General features: G+C 41.1%; 1 protein-coding gene across 2 annotated transcripts in view; it reads left to right on the top strand.

The window, feature by feature from the left end:
* The window catches only part of SNX19 (sorting nexin 19), a 41,626-nt gene extending 26,517 nt beyond the window's left edge, over positions 1 to 15,109 (top strand). For both annotated transcript variants that reach the window (XM_054438703.2, XM_054438705.2), the window contains 3 exons: positions 10,182 to 10,366; positions 11,279 to 11,366; positions 12,434 to 15,109. In XM_054438703.2, the coding sequence (XP_054294678.1) occupies positions 10,182 to 10,366; positions 11,279 to 11,366; positions 12,434 to 12,566 (406 nt within the window). In that variant the 3' untranslated portion in view covers positions 12,567 to 15,109. The remainder of the gene's footprint in view (positions 1 to 10,181; positions 10,367 to 11,278; positions 11,367 to 12,433) is intronic.
* The last annotated feature ends 227 nt before the right edge of the window (positions 15,110 to 15,336 follow it).

Below are 15,336 nucleotides of genomic sequence, written 5' to 3'. Positions count from 1 at the left end.
TAAAACAATAGAGTGTATTTGTGGTACTCAAAGAAGTTGAGTATGATTGATTAGGAATATATGATATGCAAGAATAATGGCCGATGATAACAGTGCAGAGTTTAAAGGGAGTCTGCTCATTCAGAGTCCTGTGAGTCATTCCAAGAACAAAACATTTGTCACTCATTTGATAGGAAACAATTTACAAAATATAAACAGATGATGACATGAGCAAATTTGCAATTGAGAAAAATCATTTAAATAGTGCTGTGAAGGATTAATTAATTGAAGGGGCCAAAGTTAGAAACAGGAAGACAAATTAGGGAGGGGTTTCACTGATAGAGAGAAAAGATGATGAGGCATTCAGCTAAGATCATTGCTATAGAGATGGTAAAGGGGTAATAGATTCATGAGATATTGAGGAGATAGGATCACCTATGTTTAGTGACTACTTAAATAATTATGTGGTGTTGCATTAGGGTTGAGAAAAAGACAAATCAGGAATGACTCACATAATTTTCCACCTTGCAGATTGAGAAACATAACTAAAAAGATGGGGTAATATCTTTCTGAACAGCATATCTGTGTTGTGGTTAAAATCCTGTTGCTTACTAAAGTAATAGATTAGTATCTACTCTGATTTATATAAAAATAAATGTTGACACCCAGAGAAGCCTGTACTATATCTGTAATAATTTTGAGATTCTTTTTAATAGAAAACTTAAGGCCCAGATTATATTTTCAACTTTTTTTCTATCTGTAAGTTTCTTTAGAAGAAAAACGAAAACATAGAATGAATAGCTAACTTTGTAGCTGGTACCAAAGCAAGGTTTTTAAATTTTCTGTGCCATGACATATGATTATTCACATGGTGTACTTCTGACCACAGACAGAATACAACTCAAAAATAGTAGAAAGAATGTATTTGTCAGCAGACCATCAACCCAGTGAAGAGTAAGACATTGACAAAAAAAATTCAGATAAAGTTAAAACTGGATATTGTGAAAAACAGCTGACACAGAAAGGAAAGCAGAGATAGATGAGAGTACTGGAATTCACAGGAGCATAACAGAATGAGATAAAAACTGTTTTACAGGCTGTAAGAACAGATTAACTTAAAATTCACACCAGAAGGTATCACTGAAAGTTTTGCAACAGGATTGATTCATTCAGTAAATATTTGATTATTTATTTGTGAATGACACTATTAAATGCTAAAGGAGATGTCAAAATGAATTACATAAGATTTCTGTCTTTTTTGGGGGGGTGGGGGGGCATTTACAAGAAGCTCAACCAATGCTTTGAGTAAATGAATAAACAAATTAAACACACATTTCCAATGAGGAAGAAAAAGAGTCAGCATCAAATGAAACCAGGGTAGTTAACTGCGATCAGATTCTAGGTGAACATATTTGAAAAATAGAAAGAGGGGACACATACTGAACAATGCAAAAATATTAGTAATAGAACTAATAAGAACAGGGTCCAGTAAGCTTCAACTCAGAAGGAGCTGAGGTTGTAGATAAATATTAAGGGAAAAGACTTAGGTGAAAAACACATACACATGTCACACGTTACTAACAAGAAAAAATATATATAGGTAATTGTTTGGGACAGATGCTGTAGTATTAACTGATTACATGGTGAAAGCATTTATTCATTCATTCAGCAGTGAATGAATGGGTCTATTATTTGCTAGGCTGTTTTCTGTTTTCTTTGTCAAGGAAAATGGCCTAGCAAAAAGAATTGAACAGACATGATTAAAGTAGAATTGGTGACCAAAATGGAAACGAAAATAATAATAGAGCATGTAACCTATTTTAAAGTTTGCACATTTAAACCTGTACATGGCCTGGATGAATTACATCCCATGAAACTTAACAAATTTATATTTAACATTAAAGACCTAAGGTCATTAAGAAACATTGCCATTTGTCCATATGGGTTAGAGATGCACAGTTATCTTGACTTTTTAAAAAATGGTTAAAGGTTCTTGACCCCAACATTTATCTCTGGAAATTTCTGAAGCAGATGATGAAATAGATGTTTGTGAACATTTGGGAAGGGCAATGGGGAACCCTAGGAACCATTGTGGGTTCAGAAGGAGTGTGCCCTGCCTGATTAGCATGCAGTTGTAGTTACATTGTATATGGATTCCAACAAGCTTTTGCCGTGATACCCATATGGACAGAATGGAATATGTTGTCTGCACTGTAGTACATTTAAGTAATTTGTGGCTAATCGAGCGTCTTTAGCCCAAGAGTATTAAATAATATCATAAACTGATGCCATCCTAGAGGGAAATTTCTAGTAATAGAGCACTGCTCTTCATCTTATCCTGATCAATTTTTTCATCAGAAAATTTGCAAGTAATTCTAATCTTAGAGGAGTAGTTAAAACTCTAGATGACAAAAATTAAGATTCAAAAACATTTAGAAAACTTAGAATGATAATCTAAAGCCAACAAGATGGAATTTGGTAGAAATAAATATTGTAAACTATAATTTAGATTTTTTTTTAATTGCACAAATACAGAAGGGCAAAACTATACTTAAGAGAGGGGCACACGATTTTTTTTTTTTTTTTAATGTACATGTGTGGACTTAGGATTTCAGTTGGCTGAAAACTCAATATGAGTCAGTGCTTTTGACGTGTGTGCCAAAAAGCTAACACAATCTTAGGCTATATAAGAAGTATAGTGTCTAAATCAAGGAAGGCATCAATCCCCTATATTCTTTGCTGGTCAGGTCACATCTCAGAGCTGTTTGGTTCTGGGCACATCATTTTAAAAGGAAAACAAAGCAGCACACCCAGAGGATGGAGCCAGGTTGAGGAGTGGTTCATTTCTCTCCTTTTTTCATCAGACATTTATTGAGTGTCTTTGAGGTTGGCAAAATCACGGATGTATCGGTTGTAGAAGAGACATAGGGGAGAAATAATAACTGAATTTAAAAATGCAAAATGTTGTCTTTTGGAAGAGATTTAACCTAATACCTGGTAACTCCAGAGAGTAGAACTAGGACCAATGACTAGAATTTATTAACACAAGGAGGCAGATTTGGGTTGGCAAGGTTTAAGAAGCATCTTCAACGAATTTAGATTATGCTTTTAAGGAATTAAGCCACTTGCCTGAGGTCACATTGCTAATTGGGTAGCAGAACTAAGATAAAAGCCCAAGTTTCTGGATTCACAGGACCCAACCCTTGTCTATGCCGTTATATTACAGAGGAGGTTTCTGCTTTGGGAGGAGACTGGATAAGATAACCTCTAAGTTTCCTTCCAACTCTCAAGTTGTATGTTCTTATAAGCCACTTGATGTAAAATATTTCCTTTTGGTGCCCAGTGCTTTCATATGTAGAGTTGGTGAGATTGGAAAAACCACTAAGGTTGAACAGATGATTTTTTGAAGTTCCTTCCTTAAGAATCCTTCCATTTTTTAATACATATTAATTTTATATCTGTGATGTGTACATTACTAATCAAAAACAAAAACTGTTTGTGGCTAGATATAAATGTATGGAACTCAGATTCTTACATTGTATTTAGGAGAATGTCAAGTCTTCCCTTGAAGTACATGATTCAAAGATGTGGATCCATGATTTAAAACATGAAAGCAAAAATCAGTGAAGAAATTGTGCAAACTCTGAGCCATTTTAGATTTCACAGTAGTCATTGGGAGAAAGAAGCAGTAGTTTCTTGCCCTTGGGGTTCATTTCCTCCTCATTCTTCCCCAGCACCGGGCAGGAAAGGATGGTGACCTAGATACACAGTCAGAGGGCAGCAGTGTTGAACTTTCTCAGACACAGCTGAGTAATTTGGGTCTGGATATTTACAGGACAGAAGCCTAGAGCTGAGAGCTGACAGAGGGAACTGTCTATAAACACAAGAGGGGCCATGGCAGGAAGACAGAGGTCTGGGAACAGCATCAGAGAGAAAAGAAGTGTAACTTTTATCAGGTGTGAAATTGGCAAAAACAGTTTGTTTAATGGAGAATGTCCTGAATCTACACCATCACCTCCAAGACCTCATTTCTCTCCCACCCTATAGATAGCTGCTACTGATTGGATGAGCCAGTACTCATACTTATGTACTAGGACTGGTAGTACAGAACACAGTGTTCATGGTTGAGGCCCCTGCAAACATTCTACAGGGTGCTTGGGTGGGTGGAGGTGGGGAGCATTTCCAGGAAGCTAAAAATGTGGCTTGGGCTTCTCCTACTTTCTCTCAGAACTCCTAATTCTTGACACTGTATGAGTGCTTTTCAAACTTTTTTTAAAACTTCAACCTACAGTAAAAAATGCATTGTATATTGCAGCCCACTATGAGTATACAACATAGGCACAGGCACATACACACATATGCATGCACGCATATCTGATATGTATGTATATATGTACATACATACGAAACAAGTGTCTCCAAACATGAGATGCCTTTTTATGTTATCACAAACAACAAAACAGATTATATGACCTCTAATGATGTCCAGCCCACAGGTGGAAAAACACTGCGCTACAACCATCAGGTTTAAAATGACTGTGAAAGTAGCCTGATACAGTTGTATCCAAAAGTCCCTAAGTCTAAGGCAGTAATTCTCAACAGGAGCAATTTTGTCCTCAGGAGACATGCCGCAATGTCAGGAGACATGCCGCAATGTCAGGAGACATGCCGCAATGTTAGGAGAGGAGACATGCCGCAATGTTAGGAGAGGAGACATGCCGCAATGTTAGGAGAGGAGACATGCCGCAATGTTAGGAGAGGAGACATGCCGCAATGTTAGGAGAGGAGACATGCCGCAATGTTAGGAGAGGAGACATGCCGCAATGTCAGGAGACATGCCGCAATGTCAGGAGACATGCCACAATGTTAGGAGAGGAGACATGCCGCAATGTCAGGAGACATGCCGCAATGTCAGGGGACATGCCGCAATGTCAGGGGACATGCCGCAATGCTAGGGGACATGTTTGGTTGGCAAAACTAGCATCTAGTTTGAGGGGACGAGGGGCAAGGATGTGGTGGAATGTTTTATAACGCACAGGAAAGCCCCTATGACAAAGATTTCGCAGTCCAAAATATCAGTAGTACCAACGTTGAAAACCCTGCTCTAAGCGTAATAAAATAAGTCAATACTTCTAATTTACTGAAGGTGTATTTAGGATGATAGAAGCTTTAACTTGGTCTTCCTTTTCTGTCTCTTTTCCTTTGAACTGTATTTGGTATCTTAAGATAAGGTTGGAGCATAATTGCCCTTGGATTGTCTGCAGAGATACAGCCAATAGATAAATAGGCTGGAAGGAATGGACCTGTTATTTTCCTTGTATTTAGACTGCACCAGGCATTTTTATTTAGAATATTGTTATGGGTCTTATGAATATTTTCTCTTTTATGATTTTAGTATCTTCTTCCCTTTCTCCTCTTCATTAAGCCATACTGATTCAAGACCCTTTCTCACTCAGCCATAGCTGCTGTCTTAGAAAAGAAATGAAGGGGATTTGGCTAATTGGATTAGACATGGTCTCTAAAGCCTTCTCCTCTTACTCATGAGATTTGATTCTGCTGTTTTGATGGGAAATGACCTTCTGCTAACCTTGAAGTGCCATCTTAAGCCCTAGTATTAAACTGTCTCCTTTTTAGTCATTGCTTCATTCCTCTATCTGTGGCTATTTCAGACCAGGTTCCCTTGAACGTGGAGTGGATGTGCAGTCCCAGCTACTGACAAGCCCTGATCTCCACATCCTCTCTTCTCCCCTGTCTGGCATAAGTGAAGCTCTTGAATGTCTTGGGGTCAAAATGTGGTTGTGGGGTAGGGTTTTTTGGCCATTTTACTGGCTATTTCTAGGCCCCCTAGTAAGGCTCTGAATCATTCAGAGATAGCTTGACACAAGAGACCTGGTTTGGGTTCTTTTTTCTTCTCTTCTTTGGGATGAAGGCAGGATAATAGAAAGAGATATCTCTAAATCAAATATCAGACCTGGAATAGTAGTGGAAAATAAAACCAGTGCTATCTGAGGCTATTCTCTACCATATTTATTTTAGCATATTTACTTCATGCATCTTGTATTACATAAACAATAGCATTTGTATTTAGTAAATGATTTATTATAAGCAATTTCTTTTTTTTTTTTTTTTTTTTTTGAGATGGAGTCTCCCTCTGTCACCCAGGCTGGAGTGCAGTGGCGTGATCTTGGCTCACTGCAGCCTCTGCCTCCTGGGTTCAAGCGAGTCTCCTGCCTCAGCCTCCCTGAGTAGCTGGGACTACAGGCGTGCGCCACCATGCCCAGCTAATTTTTTTTGTATTTTTAGTAGAGACAAGGCTTCACCATGTTGGCCAGGCTGGTCTAAACTCTTGACCTCAGGTGATCTGCCTGCCTCAGCCTCCCAAAGTGCTGGGATTACAGGTGTGAGCCACCATGCCCAGCCTATTATAAGTAATTTCTAATGAATAATAAGAGGAACGTGTGTGTATTTTGACCTTGATGCTTTAGCTTTCTGTCAGCCTAATAGTAAATGGTACCAGCAAAGTGCAGAAACTGATGCTGGAAAACCTCCTATGATGTATTAGACTTCAGACACATAAATTCCATCCCTTCCACTTAAAGAGAGCTCTATAGGGATACAAATCTCTTTTTAACCTTCCCACTCCTATGATAAGAATAGAAAGATGCAGTGTAGAAATAGTGAGATGAAGAGAGTTAATGGAGAGGAGTTGAGACTTCTGTCCCTTTTAACAATCCTACACCTAATGTCTTTGTCTGCCATGCTCTAGCCAGTTTCCAAATCAACCAAGCATGATTAGGGGAGTTAATAAAGTTAGATAATGAAATGGTGGTGTGTATGGAGCTTTACCTTAGAGAAGGATGATAGAACCAAAGGAAGGGAAGGTAGGGATGAAAGGGAGAGGAACGATATTTGGATGAAGAAATCTCCACCTTCTTCATTGCTCTCAAGAACCGGTGGCAGTTGGTTCCATCCAGGTGTTGGGCAAGGCAAAGTATACCAAATCCCTGAATACAGCCATTTACAACTTAAGAAAGGCATAGTGAGTCATAATAAAGTGTGTCTTAGAAATGGAATTACAGCTTAAGAAATTTAGAGACTGTATTGTGTGAGGGCAGTGGCAGTTGTGGTGGTGATTTTTTTGGTTTGCTCTTTATCATGTTTTCCTTCCAGATTGGCATGCTCATCATTTTTAACAAGACACCATCGCTCAGAAGTTCTGTGAACAAGAAAGATTTGTTGTACTTGGTCTTCTACACAGGCTGCCTGGGACTAGGAAATAAGGCCATGCTGAGCCCAAAGGCCTAGGATAAAGCCTCTGTTTGCTGACAGGGGGAAGGGTGGACAGAACGTAGGCAAGAGGAGAATCCAGGAAAAAGACAGCAAATGTTTAAACGATATGTGGTGCAAGTGTGTGGTTTGTGTCTTTTATCTTCAGAGTGTGGAGAAGAATAAGGAAAGCTGGCACTCTGCAGCTCCCAGGGACTAGAAGTCACTTTCCAAACTCTGTCCCTATGTAGGCCTGGAGGGAGTTTATTTCTGCCAGTCTGTGGAAGTCCTGTTTCTTACATTCCTGGGCCTGACTTTTTCCAGGGCCTCCTGTTGGCCAGTTCTGTGCCTTGTGTGTACAGTGCTTGACAGTGTCTTTGTCTCATCAGCAGCTGATCCTTACTCAGAGGTGTCAGTCCTTTTCGTCAGTGAGTTGTGCTTATTAGCTCCCACAAATTTATTTGACTCATAGACTCATCCTCATTATCAGGTGCTTATTTTTACTTTTCCTACTTTTATGTCTCTCCCCAGCATTTCCATTTAGAGTTTGAAAAGCTGTCTTATAGATTCGTATAAGTTTATAAATTTATATTTTGCCACATGATAAAATTCATTTTGCACCCCACACATGTACATGAGACACTTAATCACCATGCAAGAGAACAAGGAGGATATCCTTGTCATAATGCCATGTGAGGTCCTGTCCCCATCAGATAAATTAATGTTCATTCAAAAGAATGTAACTCTTGCTTTGTAAGACATGCCAGAAGATGGCTGAGGTACCCAGGGTTGCTGGCGTGTAACATGTTCAGTCTAGGAAGGATCATGTGGCTGAAGATTTTAGTTTGCAAGACTTTGCCCCTCTCCCTCAAGACAGTTAGATGAGACCCTAAGACACATCATTCTCCTCAGCAAAAATTGCAGAAGTATACATGGCTTGAGGTGAAGAAAGGAGACCTTGGGTCACTTAATCCCCTGCAGAGAAGCCGATCAGGTCATTGCAGCCACCTCCCTCTAGTGACCCTCTTATATAAGCAGGAACAGGAATTCTTGCTACTGGATCCCTTTCATCAGGCGTGTTAGGCTCGCTGAATGAAAAGCCCTATAAAAAGGAGATGCGGCCCTAATAATAACAAATACGATCGTGATGGCTATTTTGGACAAGAACAGCTTTGTGCCACTCTTGATCTCCATCGATGGCTGCCATTCTTGCCCTGCTATTACCTTACACACTTCCTATTCTTAGAATCAGTTGTGAGCCTTGGGCTTGGGGGATTGCAGCCCTCATGGCTGGAATGCCCAGCTTGAGTGGAATGCAGACTGTCTGGCAGAGTGGAGGTTAAATAAAGTTTGCCTTGGCAGCCCCCTCTGCTCTTGGATGAGTGACAAGTGACTCGAGTATAGGAGCGAGGAGTGATGGCATGAGCTGCCATGTGGTGCAGGATCAAACGAGTCTTCCGTGCATGAATAGAAGTGGTTGATTGTCCATCCATGACCAACACAGGTATGTCAGTCTTAAATGAGGTGGGTGAAGGGGAGGCCTCAACAGCCTTGAACCTCACTTCTGACCATATCACTTTGAAAAAAAATGCAGGAACAGATAAAGAATAACGTTGAACCACTTTCTAGGTTTCCAGCTGAACTCCAGATTTGGTATATCTTCCCCCTCATTTTTGACTCATTTTTGAAAGTAAGGTAAAGGGAAAATTTTGACTCATTTTTGAAAGTAAGACAAAGGGAAAATTTTTCATTGAAATAAGAACAGTTATCAGTCAGTCAACCATTTCTTGAGCACCAAGCACTGCGGGGAATTTTTTTAAAGTACAAGACACAGAACTCTTACAGCTTATAATTTAGTTGAAGAAGTAAAGCTATAAACACCTTTAAAAAGATTCATATTCCAAAGTAATTGTTCCAGAACTACCTGCCAAAGGAGGTCTATGGAGAAGGAGAGCACTTCCAGCTGTGATGGTCAAGGATTTCATGGAGGAAGTAGGGTTGAAACAGATCTTGCCAGAAGGGCAGACTTGAGACTTGCTCTTCAGGCAAGGCGAGAAGAGGCCCTTGTTAGTGAGAGAACTACAATGAACAAAGGGCAGATGTAGGAAATCCCCAAGACAGTCATGAGGACTTGAAGACCAGGGGATATGGCTGGGGAGGTAGAGAGAGGAATTTGTATAAAGATCGCTAAGTCCTTAGCTGTGAAGTCGGTGTGTACATGTTACCAAGAGGGTTATAATGCTTCCCGTCAGAGGAGAGCTAGAAAGATAATAGGTGCAGCCTTGCCAGAGGAGAGCTGGGACGGTCTAGGTGCAGGCCCGCCCAGAGACCGAGGCCCTTTTAGTGTTCTCTTCTGTAAAACTGCTTGTACAGTAGATGGCACATAGTGAACGCTCCATAAATAACGCGCTTCTTATTGTTACTGATCTTTAAATTCTGTTATCCCAGGCTGTTGAATTGGCTTGGTTTCCTTTGCAAGAGTCAGTGCTGACTTTGCCCTGTTCTGATTGCTCATGTAATTCATGGTATCTTAGTCTGTTTGGGCTGCTATAACAAAATACCATAAACTGAATGGCTTATAAACAACAGAAATGTATTTCTCACAGTTCTAAAGGCCGGGAGATTCAAGATCAAGGTACCAGGAGAATTGGTGTCTGGCAAGGGCCCTTTTCTTGGTTCATAGACAGCTGTCTTCTGCCTGTGTCCTCATATGGCAAAAGGGGTGAGAAGTCTTTCTCAGGTTTCTTTTATAAGGGCATTTACCTTTGCCCCTGTGACCTAATCACCTCCCCGAAGGCCCCACCTCCTACTGCCATCACCTTGAGGGTTAGGATTTTGACATACAAATCTGCAGGGGAACATAAACAGTCAGTCCGCTGCCTTGTTATTTCCTTTCCTTCAGCTTTATCTAAGCTTTCGTCTCTCTTCTACCACAGGTGGCTAGAGGTGCAGGTAGCTAATTTAACAAGTCCACAGCGCTGGGTGCAGTACCTCCGGCTTCTTCAGGAATCCATCTGGCCTGGTGGAGTTTTGCCTAAGTTTCCACGGCCCGTAAGGACCCAAGAGCAGAAACTGGCTGCTGAGAAACAGGCTTTGCAGAGCCTGATGGGAGTCCTCCCAGGTAATTGGACCAATGAGATCAATTATACCAATCACATTTCCCTTCCATTCTGCTTTGCCACCATTACCCCTGCACCTTTTCCTGCTTGTAAAAGGGCCCTGAATGTGGCTAGATTCAAAACTCTGTTGACCCATCATTTCCCAGGCTAATAGGAAAATGAACAGGGCTGCAATTCTTTTATCCGTTGCTCAGCTGATGCCAAGGGAATGGAAAGGAACTCTACGGCTGCACCCTAAATACTGGGTGACAGTCCTGCAGATATTTAGGTTAATAACTTTCTCTCTACCTGCTGGCAGGTCTAGGGAAGCTCTGCCTGCAGGGATAGGTCTCAGAGCCATTTCCAGGAGACGAAGACTTCAGATTCTCTGCCAATTCATAGCATTTTGGGACCAAGGAAGAAAAATCACATGTCTCGCAGAAGCTCCAACTTAATAAATTGCAGCCATTGAGTATGATACATGGCCTTTAGCAATAAGTGAAAACAAAATCTGAGAAGGTTGTTTTTCCTTGCATTGTGTTTTTAGAGGGCCAGGAAGGCAGTTTGTTGCCTATGGCTGTGATAACCAGGAAACAGTTGTGAACTTAGCTCTGGACAATCAGTTTTATTTACCCTTAATCATTGTAACTCTGTTTGCCAACCTAAACTGTTACATTGGAAGGAGTACCTGCATTTGAGTGACAGATTACAAAGTAATTTTTGAAGCCCATTCTTATGTAGACACCTAACTTGAGAAACATATTTTTCTCAGGTTTTTCCTGTTTTGTGAGGATTTTAGTTTGGCTGTATGGTTTAGAGGTATGCCCGAAATACCTAACCTATGTAAAAACGGCAGAGATCCTGGGGAGAGACTATCCTTAGAATCTAAAACTTCAGTGATAACACACAAATTCCATCTGTTTTTTCCTCCTCAGATCTCATAGTAGAAATTCTTAGGGTGAACAAATGCCAGCTGAGCTGGGGTCTAGTCTTGGAGTCACTACAACAACCCCTCATCAACAGGTAAGTGGAAAAATGTTATTCCAACATCAGCATAGTTAAAGCCACCTCTGGTCTCAGAGGTATCCAAGGTTTCTGAGTGAAAAGCCCACATTCCAAAGAATAGAATTGTAGTCTTTACTTGCTCTGGGCACTGACTACACAGTTTGATGTCCAGATCCACACACTAAGTAAAATCCACACCATCAGGCTTCTGAGCAAGTCGTCATGTGCTAGGAAATCGCTCTTGGACCAACCACCATTTGTGTTTGGAAGAACTGTATGCGGGCCCCCACATGAGCTGCTGAAAATGACCTCTTATCCTCCAGGCTTGTTCAGCGTACTTGCTCAGTGCTCTTTCCAACATCTGCCAGCCCCTGTGAATGCTCCAAGAGCGTATCCTGGCCTGTGTATCACAGACCATGTAAAGATGTTCACCATGAGCCCCTGGCCTTATAGCAAAGCTGTGATTCATGTCAAGACCAGGAGTTGTCTTTGCTTCATCTCAGGTAGACAAGATAGTAAGGTTGGAATTGCATAAAGGGACCAGAAATGCTGGGTGAAGAGTCCTAGAATAATCCAGAAGAGGTAGATTCCATCCCTTGGGCTGTTACTCTTCTGGAAGTATTGAGTAATCTTGCACTCAAACCCTACCCCAAAGTAGACTGTGTTTGTTAACTTCCTCAAGGATCTTGGCTTTCCTCACTGCCTGTAAGGCAGCCTATAAATTTAAGGTAATTAATTATGAGAAACAGCAGTAGTCAGGAGCTCTGAAAGTGTCTAGTAACCTGACATCTCAAGGATTTGTTATCACAGTTCTTCAGAGCAGTGCTAATGTAACTATGTAAAGAGAAATGGAATTTTATAAAACTTCGTCTTATATAAAACTAGTCTTAAATAAAAACTGTTCTTGCCTTTATTAGGGTCAGAGGCTTTATTAGTTCAAAAAACATTAATTTCATGGCAGAGGTTTCATCAAGCCATTGAAGTTTAGGATGTCAGTGATGGGGGAGGAGAAAATCAATGTCATAAACAGGATCTTGTGTTTCCTGACTGAGCCAGACCCTAAGTTTTTTGTCCATTTGTTTCAGGCATTTGATTTACTGCCTCGGGGACATCATCCTGGAATTCTTGGATCTCAGTGCCTCTGTTGAGGAGTCTGCTGCTACCACCTCTGCCTCAGATACCCCAGGAAACTCTAAGAGGATGGGTGTCTCCTCTTAGCTGGTTATTCACGCCTTCTTCCCAGGTCAGGGAAGTAGAGTTACTCGGCCACCAGAGACCAGTCAGGAAGCCCGCGCCCTCTTGAAGTAGGCTACAGCTAAGAAGGCCTAGGTTCTCAGTAGCTCACTTCTCTCCCACTTCTGCTCCATTTGTAGCAGGTGACGGGGGTCTGTGTGTCCCAGTTGCATGCACATTTATTTCCGTGTTCCTTTTGTGATGTTGGGATTGTTGCTGGTGAGTAGATCCTGTTTCCTTTGGGAAAAGAAGCTGTGAGGTAGAGGAATGAGCCCCTTTTGCTTCTCCTTTTGCCATCCTCCCTGAGATTGTTTGCCAGAATCCTGGCCCTGTGCACACATGTGCTTAATCGACCAGCACACAAGCTCTGGGTAGAACAGGAAAAAAACTGTGGCCAGATTTCCTTGGAGAAGAAAACAACCTTCTCAGCTCTCTGTTCCTACCCGGAAACTAAAAATTCATTCAGGGCCATTCTCAAAAACCAGACTCCTGGGTCTAATCTAGTTTCCCAACAGTTCCAGAAGAAGAAGGAGGGAAGACAATTTTTCAAGCAACTTCTTGCTCATGTGTTGCTGTTTCCCAACACGTCAGCCTTATGGAAGATGTCATGAGGCTGCTTCCCTGGGAGGCTACACTTTCCTTTCCAGAAGACTTCAAAGCTGACTGCCAAAGCTTCTGGTAAATCCACCCCACCCTTCACACCCTTTCCTGAAAGGCATTTGTACCACACATTTTATTTATTGGCTTTGCTCCCAACCCCCTGCCCTAGAGCAATTGAGTCTTTGAATTTTTGACCCTCTCTCTATCTTCAGCAAAATTGCATGACAAGCTGCATATTCAGCCTCAGTTTTTCCAACGAGAATGTAAAGCACTTGCCTCCTGTCTTAAGAATGCACAAAGAGTAGGACTAGCAAGCCTGGGGGATGAAATCTCCCTTCATAAGTCTTTGACAGAGAACTTTTATTATTCTGAACAGATAAGATTAGCAAACTTACAAGGAATAGCTTCTTATTTCCCATTCCTTACGGTTATAATCAGTCTTTTAACAACACCAGCATGAAGGCAAAGGTGTTTTGTCAGACTGCAACATCTATTAGAAAGGCAAAGCAATTGGGAATTGCTGGAGAAGGATAAATCAGGAGGAATTACTGGTAGAAAAGGATGCAGACAGTCACAGGGAAGTGCTGTATATTAAATGCATGTGAATAGCTGGCAAAAAGGTGTCAAGGATGTCACTGGGAGCCCTTTGGCTTCACACTCGCCTGTTAGCGCCTTGCTTTCGCTGAATTACCAGAGCCCACCACTTGGAGAAAGGTCTTGGAGTTAGACTGATGAGAAGGCAATGGGGTGTCAAAAACAAGTGTCAAAGTTCTCTTAGATTCTGAAGTCGGTGATGAGCACACAATTAAAGTGGTTTGTGGAAGAAAGTTATAAAATCTTTTTACTTTTTTGCCCCTCTGGAGACTTTTAACCCTAAATTGTGTCTGATGTATTCGGGAGGCTTAGGTGTGCAATTCTTGCCCAAAGGCAAGGAGATGAATGAGATGTCTCATGGCCCCTTCTAGCCTTAAAAGTTGGCCATTACTGTGACTTTATGGCTCCAAAGTTCTTGAAGCATCTCCAGCCCTAGACTTTGACAAGAAAAGGTAGCTCAGCATCTCTACCTTCCGTGAGTACCTGCAGCAGTCCAGCCAATGTATTAGAGCTGATCATTAAACTCCTTCAGTGAGGGCTAAGATCCTATTCTCGATGGGCATAGGGGGACAGCCTTGTTTTATGCCACTTTTCTCTCTCCATACCTTCCCCTCATGTGTACTTAGCCACCTGTGTTGCTTTGAATCTGCTGCCAGTTCTGGCTCAAATGTGGCACAAAATCAGTACATCAGACACACCATGAAATCCCTGTGGCTATAAATTCTAAGAAATCTTTTGACACTTCCAGCCCAAAGAACTTATTTTTATTTCATATTATATAAGAGTCCCCACCTCTACTCCATGTACCCCAAAAAGATAAGCTGTCCTCAGATCCTCCTTCTACCCAGGAGGGAAATAATGGATATTGCCAAGGGAACAATCCAAACTCATCTGGCTTTGAAAATGACCTGCCAAGTTTGGGTAGCAGGTTCAGACAACAAGAGAGTAAGAATTGGTAGAGAGCCACAGGTATCTGGAAAAGACACTCCCAGCTGACAGGGTGATAAAAGGCAGGGAAGAATTGGGCCTGTGCTAATCCAGGAAGGTTTTATTGTTCGCTTGTTTTTTGTATTTACTCGTGACTAAATTTTATTCATTTAAGTCAGAATTTTGATATTTGAAATAAGACTACTTTCCCTTTTCTTAATATCTATAAAAAAGATGAGGCAGGGATGCTGTGTTCTTTCTGTCAAATTCTAAATGTGATCTTTGCCATTGCTTATTTGAATTCAAGAAAGCTGTACTTTTTCATCACATATAACTCACAGTTTCATTTTTGCATTTTTGAATTAGACTTAATAAAACCTAAATGGAAAATAAATTCCTAAATCTGAGCCTAGGAGCATGTATAAATTTTATTTTATTTTTTTTTATTATTATTATACTTTAAGTTCTAGGGTACATGTGCACAACGTGCAGGTTTGTTGCATATGTATACATGTGCCATGTTGGTGTGCTGCACCCGTTAACTCGTCATTTACATTAGGTATTTCTCCTAATGCTATCCCTCCCCCCTCCCCCCACCCCACAACAGGCCCTGGTGTGTGATGTTCCCCTTCCT

The sequence above is a fragment of the Pongo pygmaeus genome, chromosome 9 (assembly GCF_028885625.2).
Source record: "Pongo pygmaeus isolate AG05252 chromosome 9, NHGRI_mPonPyg2-v2.0_pri, whole genome shotgun sequence".
NCBI classification, from domain to species: Eukaryota; Metazoa; Chordata; class Mammalia; order Primates; family Hominidae; genus Pongo; species Pongo pygmaeus.
Note: the sequence above shows the minus strand (reverse complement) of the source record. Positions and strands in the feature narration are given on the sequence as shown.